Below are 14,503 nucleotides of genomic sequence, written 5' to 3' on the forward strand. Positions count from 1 at the left end.
CTATTCTTGTTTGTAAATTATTTTTAGGTTGTACATTAATTAGTAAAAAGGAGGAAAATATGTTTCTATTCGATACAATGGTCTGATAACTTACAAGAAGTAGAGAAAAAAGATTTTCAGTCTTTCATCTGTCTCACTCTGATATGGAAATAAATGTGATAAAACAACTCTCTACTTCACAAACCACATTTTTTTGCAAGAATTGTAAATTAACCTGTAGGAATACATCATGCCTCAATTCCTGTCTGCTAAATTGGGATGACAGATGTTTCCTCTGAGCTTCATGTTGGGTAAAACACCCAGGAAAAGATAATCCTGGGAGTTACAGTTATATATTCCCTTACTTCTTTACAGTGGTCAGATTGGCCCTATCCATGGCATTCCCTCTGTTTTTTATGGATATATGTGTGTGTGTGTGTGTGTGTGCAAGCAAATAAACATATATATAATATATAATAAAGAAATACAAAATTAATATAAAATAGAACAATATAATATATATATATGTAAAATTCTGAAATTATTCCCCAAATGCGTAACGTGCAGCAGGAGCTTTGCCTTCCCTCTTCCCTCCCTACACCCTCCAGCCCCGCTGTTTCTTCCCAGAGACAGCCTTGGATCTCTGGAAGTCCACCCGAACTCATGTGCTGAGGAAGCCTCTGTGGTCAGCAGAGCACAGCTCTAAATGCTGGGTCTATTGACCCCACTAACAATCTCCACTGACTTTCTAATTGCCCAAAAATCTGAATTATTTGTCCTAAGTTGTTTTTTATACAGAGCTTTACTATATTTTTCAAGCAAAACAGAAATAGCCTTAGTTTCAATACTTACATACTTCCTTGTAGATTATGTAAAAAAAAAAAGAAAAAAAAAGCAATCTTTTGAGTTTAACATAAAGTGAACCTTCTGTGATATTAATAACCTTGACTAGCATAACATACCTCATTTAGTATCTGAGCTGCATTTTTCACTCTAATCAAATCTGGTGTATCTTCAAACACTGTCATTCCTTTTCCCTTCATCCCTTCTTCCAAATCTTTTCGGTACTCTTTCTAAGGATTACAAAAAAAAAAAAAAAAAAAAAAAAAGAGAGAGAGATTTCACCACTTCTTACTTTGTGTAAGATCTTGAAAAGAAATGCCACTTATTAAACATCTGAAGAGTCTCTTTGAAATTTCTATGAAATATGAATTAGCTGAAGTACAGATTTCAGACTTAAAATAGAATTGGAAATTGTGAAATCAAACAGAACAATGTTGAAAAAGTGAAAAGATTTTAATGTCGTCATCTATTTTGTTGTGCTCTGGAAAACCAGCTGTGCCCTATACAGCACTAGCACACTGTTTAGGGGCCTTGACTCTCTCTGGACAGACATTTTAACTGCAGTAGCATTTTCTTTCTGCAGCCCAGTATTTGCTGTGCTGCAGTTTTTACCTCTATTCCATTAATGGTATCCCAATCAGGATGGATTCCCTAAACACCATACTAGGACCTGTTAAAAAAACCTCTTGATAAATTAAAATGTAGAAGCAATATTCCTACCATATCACTCCTGTGCCTCCTAGACACTGAACTGATATGACCTATCAACATTCAGCAACTGCAGTCTCTAGAGTACTCAAATGTTCAGTATAAAATTCAAAGCACACTAGAACCTGCTCGCAGACATTCGGTTCTTTTTGCTCTTCCCAGCTCCTAGAGAGCTGTTGTAAACCTATTGAAGTTCAAGATCTTTAAGTTTTGTAAGGATTTTTAATTATTCTTCCCATCTCCAGATGAGGGTTAGGCTTTTTTAAGCAATGAAATTAGAAGAACATTGCACAAAATATTTATCAGAAGTATTTACATAGGCATGAATTAATACTCCTAATTACATATTAAATTTCATGCGCAGCAGTGAGCACCTTTATCTCTTTATAAGCTCTTCATTTAAATAAAAGAGAACCAGATATTTTTAAAGAAGTTTCTCTTGATCATCAGAAACATGTCCTACACCAAGCAGGAAACCGTTTCTTCTAGTTTAGAACTATTTAACTCAAAACTATTTAATTCAGCCATCTCTTCTGAAGGAGTTGTGAATGTGGTCCAGAGAAGAAAGTTTGTATTGTTACAAAATGTGAAGTATTTGCAAAATTCTCTATGGTGGGAGAACAGAACAAGCTGGAACACAGCTGACATTTGGGTTAAAAAAAAAATGTAATTGAACAGCTAATTCATTTTTAAGTAATTCCACATCTTTCTTGTTGTTTCATGCAGTATCTATTCAAAGTTTATTATGAACCTTTATGGTAAAACACTGAGCTACATCCTTGACTATGAACAAATGCATAATTTTTCTGAATCATGAAAGATAATAATTGATTTGACCTAGGTAATCTTTGGGTTTGGAATATGTTCCTTGAATATGGACATAAAATCATAGGAAGTTCAGGCAGTTATGCATTAATGGAAATACCATTTCCATTTTCTCATCTTCTTCCCCTTTGACTTATAGGCATGGTTTACTCCCTAAATGAGGAGGCATAAAACTTGAGGAGGTCAGAATTAGTTCTCTATCTTAATGCACTAAGGAGAGGAGCTACATCAAAATTTCAGAGATGAACATGTAGAGCACATGTTACAACTATGCATACAGTACCCGGTTCTTTGGGCATTCAGCAAGCAGAAAGACTAACTGAAATAAATGACAGCATGATTTGCATTTTTCCCTAGCAAGAAGGCATATATGAGATGGACCACAGAATGCCACTGCACAAAATAGACCAAGCTTGATATTTGCCTACCTGACACTCAAGCCTACCAGAATAATTTATTAGAGGATGAATAATAAAGAAATATCTTAAAAGAAATTATTTTCTTTAACCATATGAGATCTAGCAAAGACTGGAATAAGCTGTATAAAGAATAAAGAAAGGAACAAAGTTCAAGGGGTTTTAATCCTAACATGCTTTACTTGTTTTGGCAAAAAAAAAAAAAAAAAAAAAATCAATGCTTAATACCCTAAGAACAAACAAGGTATTGCTGGCTCCCAGATTCAAAGACAAGATATCTAGCAGCTCTGATCTTCTCTTCTAGCAGTTCTATCTCTTCTAAATTTGGTCAAATAGTAACCATAATCCACAGAGCCAAACAATACTCAAAACCTAACACGAAACCAGTTTTAAATAACAATATAAAAATACTAAAGGTAGAAGGATTCTCAGTTACAGAAAAAAACTATTTCATTTGTAGTGACACATACAACTGAAGAATATTTCACAGATCTTAAAGAAACAGTGGGCATACAGAAAACCTGTGCCTTCTAACAAAATGGACTTAAAGCACTTATGTAATATCCCAGGTATATTAAGGAATTTTGGTCTTCTTTATTTTTATCCATAACATGTACGATAGATAATTTTTTAAATTAAGTTAGTTATAAGTGACTCCATGCAGTTCAAGGCATCCATATAACCCCAACAGGCTACCTTAAACGTGAGATAATTACTCCAAGGGAAAAACTGCCATCTGGACACCAATGGAAATCTTTCCTTCCACCCCTTTATCTATCTGAAAAGAAAACTGATATTCTGGTTCAGGTGTGCTAAGCTTTATAATTGCCCTACTACAGTACTATTCAGAATCCAAAATGATGTGAAGCAATTTTTACTCATGAAGTGACTTGTATTTAGCTACCAAGAAAATTTTAAATTATTTAGCACTCAGCAGCTTGTAGTGATCTTGCTTATTACTCATTTACACCTTAACAACAGAAAAAAGAATAAAAATCCTGTACCTCTTTCAGAAGATTAGTGACTTCTTTTATATGCAAGAACTCCGGGGTCTTGTCTAAATCCAGTGAGGGTCTTCCCTTGATCCCTTCTTCAAAATCTTTGCGATACATTTTCTGTTGTAGCAAAACCAACAATTAGTGGTACATATATATGCAATTCCAAGCATATTTCAGAAAAGACATTGTAAATAGACCCAGAAATGAGCCCTGCCATAAATTAGATTTCACACTAATAAGCAACTTCATTATGCATTTCATTATCTAGATTATTTATACAAACAGACACGATCTAGACAAAAATATGCATACAGTATGTCCAAAGAGAATGTTGAACCTGATCTATGAAAGAAACAGTTTGCTTGGTAGAGAAAAGAGAAGACAAATGGCACACAAGGTAATGGCTTGAAACTCATTAAAGTTTTTACCAAGAGGCTGAGATCATCTGTTTTCCATGACACAGCAAAACTAATGGAATCAAACTACAGCATGGGGACACAGGTGCATCCATCTTGCCCAGGATGGATGGTAAAGCGCTGGACTAGATTGTCTGGGAGGTCACAAAATCTCCACCATTTGAAGTCTTTTTTTTAGAAAAGTTAGAAAAACGTGGGCTGATATAGGACAGCCAGTGCTGTTCTGGAGCCTGGGAACAGTCCTTCCTCCTTGATGAGTTTCCCAGGCTGGACAGCACGTTTCAGTTAAATCATGGGGTTGGACTGGGTTTTGTGGTTTCACTTGCTCCCACATGAGAATCATCCCTCCCTAAAGATGGAATTCAAGGGAAAATTTTTAAAAATTATTAATCTCTGATCTAGATGACCACTTGAGCTTCTTCTCAATTAAATTATGAGATATACAATCTCTGTCTGTTAGCACCCATGGCGTTTTGAGAAAAAAGAAAATTCACAGGAAGAACTGAGCTACAGAATAGCAGAGATAACTACTCAGTATAATTCTACCATATCATCAATTTACTCTCTACTTCGTATATTTTCTTAACCTGAGTATAAGATGTCTGTTAACCTCTCTGTTGATTTAAATTTTACTTCTTCAAAAACAGTTTTACTTACCTCACTTTGCATCTTTTGAGCCTCCTTTGAAACTTGATACATTGGTGTATCCACAAATTCCAGCATTGATCTGCCTTTAGATTTTTCATAATTTTCTTTGTACTTGACCTAGGAAAATTAAAATAAAGTCTGTTAACAGCTGAGAGAATATGATATTGATATATGATTGTTTGCCTTGGTAAGAAACAAATCCTGTCTTAGCCATAGTCTTTAGATGTTTTGACTTTGAAGACTCCTCCCAAACTTAACCTGTTGGAGAAATAGGACCATTAGATAAGGTAATATTTTTTTGGAGTCATTTATTCCTTTCCTACAAAATTCTGACCTAGAAATTGTGAACTTTGAAGACAGCAGGAATGAGGAGCATCAATCACAATCCTTAAACTAATTGCATGTGTTTGGCCAAATGACCTATGTCTGAAGAGCTGGCAGTTTTTTAATAGGATCCCCTGCTCTGTTTCCATAAAACAACACATTTACTGTAACAACAAAATCTGTTTCACAGCCAGACCCCACAGGTCTTTGTTTCAGGCTCAGGAGCACCATTCTCAAATGTACTTTTGTTTGTACCTGTGGGAGGGAGAAGGGAAGGAAAACTACTGCCTTGGTAGGGTTCAGTCATGCACCAACACTCCCCTCACAGTTACCGGGGACCGTGACCTTAGAGCTAGCAGCAAAATCACAATGAAGGACACAGGGTTAAGACATCAATTTATGCCTTTATGCTAACTCAAAAAGCAAATATACTTTGTTTGGAAACCTGGAGAAGCCTTCTGAACTCATTCATTCACACTTTTGATTAAGACTGGCAAACACATTATTTACTTCCATCAGTCAGTGGTGGGGCATGATGGAATAGTCTATACCAGCCTTAAAGGAAAGCAAATAGCTACAAACCAAAATATTACATTTATAATGAGTAATGTAATTTTAATTTCTATGTCTCTTCAAAAAGAGTGATGTCTGAATTTCTCTTTCCCTGTCAGGCCTCTGCATTAGGCTTGGGTCCCGCAAAAACACTCTCCTCTTTCCTCATGGGGTGCTTCTGATTGAATATGCACTGTACATCACTGCAATCTATCATGTGGTTTTGTGCATGAATTAATCACTGTTAAAATGCTGCATTTTTCTCTTTGCAAGATGTGTGTGTTTGTGGTTCTGTATACCTGACTTTGAAGCACTGCATTTTCTTTGAGATGAATTTCAGCAGTGTCTGGGCTGAAATGATAGAAACACTTGCTTTGCTTAAATGATTTCTTATATCATACTGAAACAAAAAATTTCCAAGAATGTTTTCACAGACAAAATCCAGAAGATTTTGGAACTTAAATACTATTTAAAATAATATGAAAGAAAAAGAACAGAAGAAACTATATTTTAGTCCTACCAGCAGGGGAGTTCTGTCAAATTTGAATTTAAAATGTTGTGATGAAATTTTTTTTAAAAAAAAAAGGATATGATAAAAAAATAACTTTTGTACATTCCTAGAGAAAATGCTTGTCTTGCTAATCTAAAAGTCAAACGTTTATGTTCAATAGAAAATAAACATCATTATTTACACTTGAAGTGCGAAGGAACACATATGATGGTGTAGTGGTTTGGTCCAAAATACTCATTACTGTTTATCTGCTGTGAGATAAGAATTAGGAGAAATGCAAAGCAGGCACCAAACTTGAAAGAATATAAAGCAGTTTATTAACAGACCTAAAAGAGGGAAAAAAAGAAAAAAAAATTATACCACCTTCAGAACTCTCCTCCTCCCCCCACCTTCCTCCCTTCTCCCACTGACAATGTGAAAAGACAACCCTTAAGATGTTCAGTCTGTTTACCACTTCCATAATAACCTTGTTCAGTCCATTTAGAAAGAGAAGTCTCTTCTTGCTCATGCTATGAAAACATTATCACAACGAGACAGCCGCCCACTTCCAAATATTGTTCAGTCCATTTAGGAAGAGGAGTCTCTCTGCCTGCGTGAGTCCTTTCCCCCGACTTGCAGCTTTTCCCGCAACTGCTTTCGAGGGTCCACTCTGGAAGTTTTTTGGGGTACAATTTTAAGGTTGAGCCGTTCAGAAACAAAAACAGAGGCCCTTCTCCTTCCCTGGGAGCAAAGGGTCTTCATCATCTTCATCTTTAGGACTATCTCTGGGAGCATCTCTAGGGACTGAGGTTTTCTCCTTTCCCATTTGGAGCAAAAGTCCTCATCTGGTTCATCTCTCCCTGTCCAAACTTCTCATGAAATTACAGCTGCGTCAGCATCTGCCTATCTCAGCACAGGTGCTCTTGCTTACGAGTTGAACACTCCACCCCCCCATATCTTCATGAAATTACAACAGGATACTCTGATATATCATCGCTTCACAACAGAATTTCAGCTTTAAGCATCTCCTCTCTCTCTTCCCTCAGGGTTTCAGCTCTTCACAGCAATAAAAGGGTTAATCTCACCTCGGCCTTGCAGCTTTGCAGCTGGAATGTTGAATTTTTCTTATCGCAGTGGAGAGGGGGGAGAGCCGAGCCGCTCCGGCTGCCCACAGCAAGGCAGTGGGGGGGGGTTCCATGGCTGGAACAGGTCCATCGGCTCCAGGATGGCCGTGGCCCGGCCCGGCCTGGCCCAGGCAGGGCCTGGCCGGGCCCGCTGGCCCCCACACGGGGCCCGCAGCCACTTGTCCCAGCGCCGGAAACGAGAGAGAGCTTGGAGGGGGAGTTTGCCTATTCTTAAATGTGGATCACAGAGGTGGTCACAACTTTAAGTGGCTTAGAGAATTATCCATATTCAAACTGGCCAGCTGATAGGTTCTATCAGCTCCCAGAGGAAACTGTAAGCACCCCTCAGCAAGGACATTCCTTCCGGGACTATGCTTGCTAAGCTATGACAGATGATCTGGGTTTGCCTCCTAGTGGAAAGAATTATAAATGTCACACAATAAAACCACTTCTGTAGTGGAAACAAATGAAAATTATGTCTGTCTACAGATACTGACCTCATACTTTTACTCCATTCCTCAGCTAATGGAACAAGATCTTTTAAAAATTCTATCAAATTAGGTAAAACTCATAACTTTTTGCTACATTCAGATCAACTACAAGCACCAGATTCAGTCCCTTAAGTTCTATTTATTCACCCTGTTCCATAAAATGAAATACATCTACTTTCCCCTTTTTTTAGCCTGTATTTCATTAGTATCTCAAAGTCTCTACAATACGAACAGATTTTAAATGTGAAAATATTAAACTAGCTGTTCGACATATATCAAAGTGTTAAATTTTATGTCTCCATAGTTCATGTCAGAATTACATATATACCTGTCGTGGTTTAACCACAGCCAGCAACTAAGCCCCACACAGCTGCTCACACACTTCACCCCAGTGGGATGGGGGAGAGACTCAGAACGGCAAAAAGTGAGAAAACTTGTGGTTTGAGATATAAACAGTTAAATAATTTAAATAAAATAAATTACTATTATTATTATTATTATTATCACCAGTAATAAAAGGAAAATAACAAAAAGAGAAAGAAATAAAGCTCAAGGAAAAAAATAAGGGATGCAAATGAAAAAAGTCACTCACGACCAACCTATCAATGCTCAGCCTGTCCCTGAGAAGGATCCCCTGGCCTATTTCCCCCTAGTCTATATACTAAGAATGACACTATATGGTGTGGATAATCCCTTTGGGCCAGTTTGGGTCAGCTGTCCTGGCTGTGTCCTCTCCCAACTTTTCATGCACCCCCAAGCCACCTCAATGGCCGGGCTGCATGAGAAGCTGGAAAGTTCTTGACTCAGCAACAACTAAACCATCAGTGTGTTATCAACATTGTTTCCACACTAAATCCAAAACACATCACTGTACCAGCTACTAGGAAGAATATTACCTCCATCCCAAGTGAAACCAAGAAATACCATATGAAGGGGGAATTCCGCCTTGTCATTTTTTCCTCATCAAAATAATAAAACCAGGATGAGTTTGACCTGACAAAATCAGTCTACTTAAGTCCAAAGATGCCTGTCAAGCTTTCCTCTTAACTGTTGGAACTTATTCCCATGGAAGCTGACTTGTATAACTGGTATATTGCACTGGTATTCCAGTTTAAGTGCTTCATAAAGTTGCACACCCTTCTACACCCTACGTCAATCAGCAAACCCATTCATTCAGTCAACCATATTAGTTTATGAGTTTAATTAACCATACAGGTTTCAATCTGTTACACCAGTGCAGGTGTAGCTATGTTATGTAGAAGATAATGAGAAGCATAAAGTTCAATAGAGAAAGGTATACTTCAGGGAAACAGCAAAATTGGGCAATTAGAAGCAGCTCTGTTTCAGAATGAAAAAAAAAACAGACCATAAGACCAGTCTTTGGAAATCAGTTAACACATGGAAGTCAGGAAAACTGTTTTGTAGAATGGTGGCAGATTACAAGACAGATTTGGTGTGAGCTGTGGAGAAACAAGGAGAACAGATGAAACGTACTGAAAAAGCAGGGAGAAAGGCAGAAGAGTAAACCATGTTTAAATAAAAATGATTACATGGGGAGGTCAAATCTGAGAAGAAGTATGAAAATAGGATTCTCTAAAAGACAAATATTTAGTGGAGAGCTTAGGGATTGGCAAAGTATTTCTCTTCCTGCTTGTAGCAAGTAAAAATACCCACCAGGACCTGGACAACGCAAAAATCAGAGACTTAGTACTTACAGAGTCCTCAGACAAGCACATGGACATTATAAATCAACCCCTCCAGGAAAAAAGAAAGAAATGTATTTTGCAAGACATGACCTGCCTTAAGGGAAAGTCCAGGTTTCTACCTCCTTAGAGATAAGATGACAAACTGATGAAGTTCATTCTGAGGGTGTTCATTTAATCAGCAAAAAGACTGCCAATCTTACCTTACACTCAAAGGAAACTAGTCTGGGGCCAAAACAAACATGAAGAATGCAGGAAGAGAAAGACACCAACTCATTTATTACTCACACGAAAGGGGATAGTCAGTGTTAGCTTCACAGAGTGAGACAGACAAAAAGCAAGCTTCAATTCTCCAAAAAGCAACACAAAAATCAAGTATAGATGGATTATTTTGATTATTTTAAACATAAGCAGGCACTGACTCAAAAGATGACCCAGCATGCTCCTACTCATCAGAGTTAATTGTCTATGAAACACTCACTCCTGCCAACCATAGAGCAACCTTCCTTCCCAACACCACCCACTCATGCCTCTCCACTGCAGGCCTGCCGTGATTTCTGCAGTAAAGATGACAAATGCAGCTAACCAGCATAAAGGCACCACACATGCAGCATGGGTGCTCTTGGGGTGGGAAAGAACCTCCATCATGGCACAGGAGCCAGGGGTTTCCTAGCTCTTCCTTCCTACTTCAACCCCCACCATGATCATATATCAAACCACCAGCCCCATCAGGCATGTCTCACCACATGGCAGAATGGAGCATGTGCCTATTATCTGACCCAGTGTAGGAAGACTCACACAGGAGAGGAAAAAAGTTTAGCCAGAGAAGCTCAAAGGTAAGTTACACTTGAGAGGATCTTCATAAAAAAAGTCCAAATATTAAACTAGCATAATGGTCACTTCTGTACAGAGACTTGCAGGTAAAAGCAAGATCTTAGACAAAATGAGATTTGCAAGGAAAGAAGTATTTTAGGTCCTAGATCAAAGAAAAAAACAGACAATGTTTCAGATACATGAGAAGAAACACTCAATATCAGAAGTCTGTGTGATTCTTCCAAAGTATATATTATTTGTTCTAATAACTAAAATATGTCCTCCTAAAAACCCATTTTTCTTCCCTACACCTCTCATCTACTATGGTTACAACACTATTGCCTACTCCATATGAGACCATGAAGCAAGTACCACAAATGTGTTTCCTACAGTGACTATATATAGTACATTCCTTACCAGATTCATTTTTCAGGTCATTCTTAAAAAGGCAACTTACATCACTTTGTGTTTTGCTGATATTTAAAGCATGGTTTAAATACAGCAGGTTTGGTAGATCAGACGCTGGATCGTGTAGGCTTTCCAAATCTTTCTTGTAATTCACCTAGAAAGAGAATTCAGGTTATGCAAAAGATTAATAAAATAATTCACAGCTCTGTATTACAGTGTGACAGTCCAGAAAGAGAAAACATTAAGTGCTTGCCTGAACAATCTCTCCCAGCCACTAGATGGTGGTCATCTACTATTATTTCAAAGAGAACGAAAGAACAGTATAGGACTCATTCTGCTAAGTACGTACTTAGGAACTACTCAAACTTTTCCTCCCGAAAAGGATACTTAAAATAAAATCACACTTTTTATGACTTTTCAGGCTAGAATTAATTTTCTTCTTTTTTCCTCTCCCCTCCCCTCCCACCCTCCACTTAAATCAAGAGTATCTTCCTCAATACTTTGGGTCTATTAATTTTAAACACCTTTAATTCTTATTCTTTTCTCCCGGCTTCAGGAATTGCACTAACTGTCCAATTTAAAAATTTGATATGCAGCAGTTAAAGGGAAGTGTTCCTGGATATTTTATCTAATACAGATTTCTTTCAACAAATATAAGCAATATGGTGACCTAAGGCAAAAGATAATCACTTAATGAAGCAGCAGAAAGTAACTTCCTATCAGCCTACAGTAGGATTTTCCACTCTTCTGCAAGCTGGATGCCCAACTTTACAGGAAGAAAACTAGCTACCTTACCTGTTTTGGATGACAAATCTTTTAAACTAATACCTTTAGTCATCCCCACATATGTATTGTGTTCTTCACTTCAATTTGCCCATTTCTTATAATAATAACTGCTTCAACTAACTTTTTACTACACATTTAGATTTTGGAAATAATTATATAATCTTCTGTACCCTTCCCAGAGCCAGTCTTTCCTGTTGCCATTGCATGGTGCCCCACACTTTAGAAATGCTGGACTACAGAATGAAGGCTTGTCTTTTGGCTATCTGGGATCACAGCCTCAAAGAAGAGCTCACATTTCTAGCATTAGACACACTTTTAAATATATCATCCCAAGAGCATTATCACTCGATATAGATGTTTTCTCCACTCTGGCTCCAGCAGCAGACACCCACTGCTGAACCTAGTGACTGCTGTATTTTGTAATACCATTGAGAAGATCAACCAGGAGAATGAAGTCTAAAAGACAGACATCCAAATATGAACTGTTCGTGTAACCTTCTATAATCATTGGAGAGCTGCCAGTACTTTGCTCCTCTAAAGGCAGGCACCTCCAACAGGTGAGAAGAGTTGACATCTAGACCTGTTTATTTCTTTCCTCAATAAAAATGGACCAAGTACAAGGCAATTAGCTCAGAGTAAGCAGTCATGCCTTTTTGACAGACAAAATTAAGCTACCTGAATCTCATCTAAAATGGTCATGAAAAACTCTGCAGGCCCTCTGTCAGAAGCAGAGGAAGAAATGGATAATATGCTGTACCTGCTACACACTGGATGGCAGAGACTGAAGCTCAGAGTAACTGATAAGATGAAGAAAGACATTTTACTTGTGAACATGTTAGGATATTCAGGATGTAAATGCATGTAAAATACAAAGCCAATTAACTTACATCACTTGCCAAGGTAGATGCAATCTGCGCTTGCTTGAAGGAAGCACTGTCAAGAGGATTGTACTGGTGACTCTTCATTTCCTTACTGAACTTCTCCTTGTATTTCACCTTTCACCAGAACAAACATGTCTAATATTAACATGTAGCACTTAAAAAAGGCATAGAGAAATCAGAAGACAAAGCAGCTTATTCAATGCAATTGCTTTATTTATAAATCTTTTAACAAAGTTTAAAGAAGTTCAGTTTACCCACACCTGTGACAGACTTGTGTTGGTTTCAAATTAAATTTTATGTATCTGAATTTTATTATAATTTTAAGATTGTCATATGTGATTACTGGTGCTGAAGGATTTATAAAAAGAAAACAGAAACAAAACCATATGACTGACTCACATGAGCAATCAAATAAAATAGAACTGTTTGACTAGCAATAATAATCTATTCACTGAGAATCATTCAATTCATAATTAACATCAGAATTGTGGTTTTAATAAAAAAAAATTAAGATGAATAAATTGCAAAATTTGTAAAACAAATCACTTGTAAATTTTTCAACCACTTGAAAGTGGGAAGTCAGAATCAAACTTCCTGTGTCCACGTGTCACTCACACTATGCCAGACTGCCATCAGAACCACCAGTTCTATTTTTAATTCTGCCAGAAATTTCCCACAGGACACTGAGGAATCTCTCTGTAATACAGTCCTTTCTTGGGGACAATGCCCACCTCATTAGAGTGCTAGAAAGCATAATTAAATTACTGCCTGCCATCACTTTCACCATCTTTTCTTCTCATTCAAAAGAAAAAGGGGGAATGACAACACATGTAAGAGGAAATATGCAATACATAAATATGGAGACAATGGCACCAAAAGTACCATTGAAATACATCCAAAAATTCCATCAAAAATGCTGAAAAACTGAATTCAGAATCTGAAAATATGAAACTGAACAAATAGTAGATCTCCCTCCTTTGCTCCCTTTGTCTGTGATCATCAAACATCTGGAGACTCTGCACACATGTCTGCTTCTTTCCAACAGCTGGGCATAATGGAGGAGAATAAAGTTCAGTCTGAATTATGCTGCTTTCATGAATGTTAGGCAGACACCTGATATCTGAGCCTATGCAACATCCATTATAATTTACCACGCTCTGCACTAAATAAATACACGGATTTTTCCCTACTCCTTTTTTCTCTATTCTCACATGAATGTCTGATAAAGTGGTTAAGCCACCTCAAACAATCTTCAATTTTTTTTCTCAGCTTTAATTGTGGGAAGAGGGCTTTTTTCCTTTTCAGTTCTTCCTTGCCTCAAAAGACCCTCAACATGATTTAGCTTACACAACCTCGTATCTTTATCCACAATGCCCACTATTTCATTAATCAGGATAAGAAACCAAAACTAAGCCACAGAAACAAACTAGCTGTGTATGTTTAAGCCCTACATTATGAATTCCAGCACTTAGGTTAATTTTTCTAAGCAAGGAAATTCTAAAACATTGTTAATTTTAAAGAGAAACTTTATCTGAACACATGATGAACTTCATAATCTTTCACACCAACAGTAGAAGAGAGTATGCACTGCCTTCTGGTAGATTCATCTGCTTTACATTGTTTGATATTTGCCTTGGCATTGGATCAAGTGCAAAAGCATATATCTGAATACAAAGGCGAATCCATGCTCTGTACGAGCACTGAAGGAATAAATCAGAGGGCTTTTCTCTCTTATAAGGTGTATCCAAAACTTGCCTTCTAATGAAAATCAGGCAGTGCCGTAATATGTCATTCAAAAAGCCAGATATCAAGTCACCAGGGCGAGCAAAAGTGTCTTTTACTCCTTTACCCACATCACAACAACACCAAGCATAAGACTTTAAATATCCAGCTACAGCATGCTCCCTTCTCCCCGGCCAACAAATGGCCACAGAGGGTACACACAGACTGAATGCACAACATGGTACTTGAACTTCTTGTTAATGGGAAAGCGTTGATGCCAAAAGGACCTCTCCTCACAACTGGCTCGCCATCTTCCGGCTGCAGCCATTTCATGCCACCATCTGAAAATTTTTTTAGCAATACATTTCAATCAAAT

The 14,503-nt window shown here is 37.5% G+C and overlaps 1 protein-coding gene across 14 annotated transcripts in view; it reads right to left on the reverse strand.

Annotated features, from left to right (window-relative positions):
- Window positions 1-14,503, reverse strand: part of NEBL (nebulette) — a 258,274-nt gene that overhangs the window by 49,739 nt on the left and 194,032 nt on the right. For 12 of the 14 annotated variants that reach the window (XM_042042788.1, XM_042042787.1, XM_042042784.1 and 9 more), the window contains 5 exons: window positions 12,412-12,519; window positions 10,788-10,892; window positions 4,843-4,950; window positions 3,776-3,886; window positions 942-1,052 (listed from right to left, as the gene is read on the reverse strand). The exons of the other annotated variants lie outside the window; for them this stretch is intronic. In XM_042042788.1, the coding sequence (XP_041898722.1) occupies window positions 942-1,052; window positions 3,776-3,886; window positions 4,843-4,950; window positions 10,788-10,892; window positions 12,412-12,519 (543 nt within the window). The remainder of the gene's footprint in view (window positions 1-941; window positions 1,053-3,775; window positions 3,887-4,842; window positions 4,951-10,787; window positions 10,893-12,411; window positions 12,520-14,503) is intronic. 14 annotated transcript variants of the gene reach the window in all.

Source organism: Corvus kubaryi, unplaced genomic scaffold (genome assembly GCF_017639235.1).
Source record: "Corvus kubaryi isolate FWS band 111438036 unplaced genomic scaffold, C.kubaryi_AGA036_p1.0 37398, whole genome shotgun sequence".
Taxonomy (NCBI): domain Eukaryota; kingdom Metazoa; phylum Chordata; class Aves; order Passeriformes; family Corvidae; genus Corvus; species Corvus kubaryi.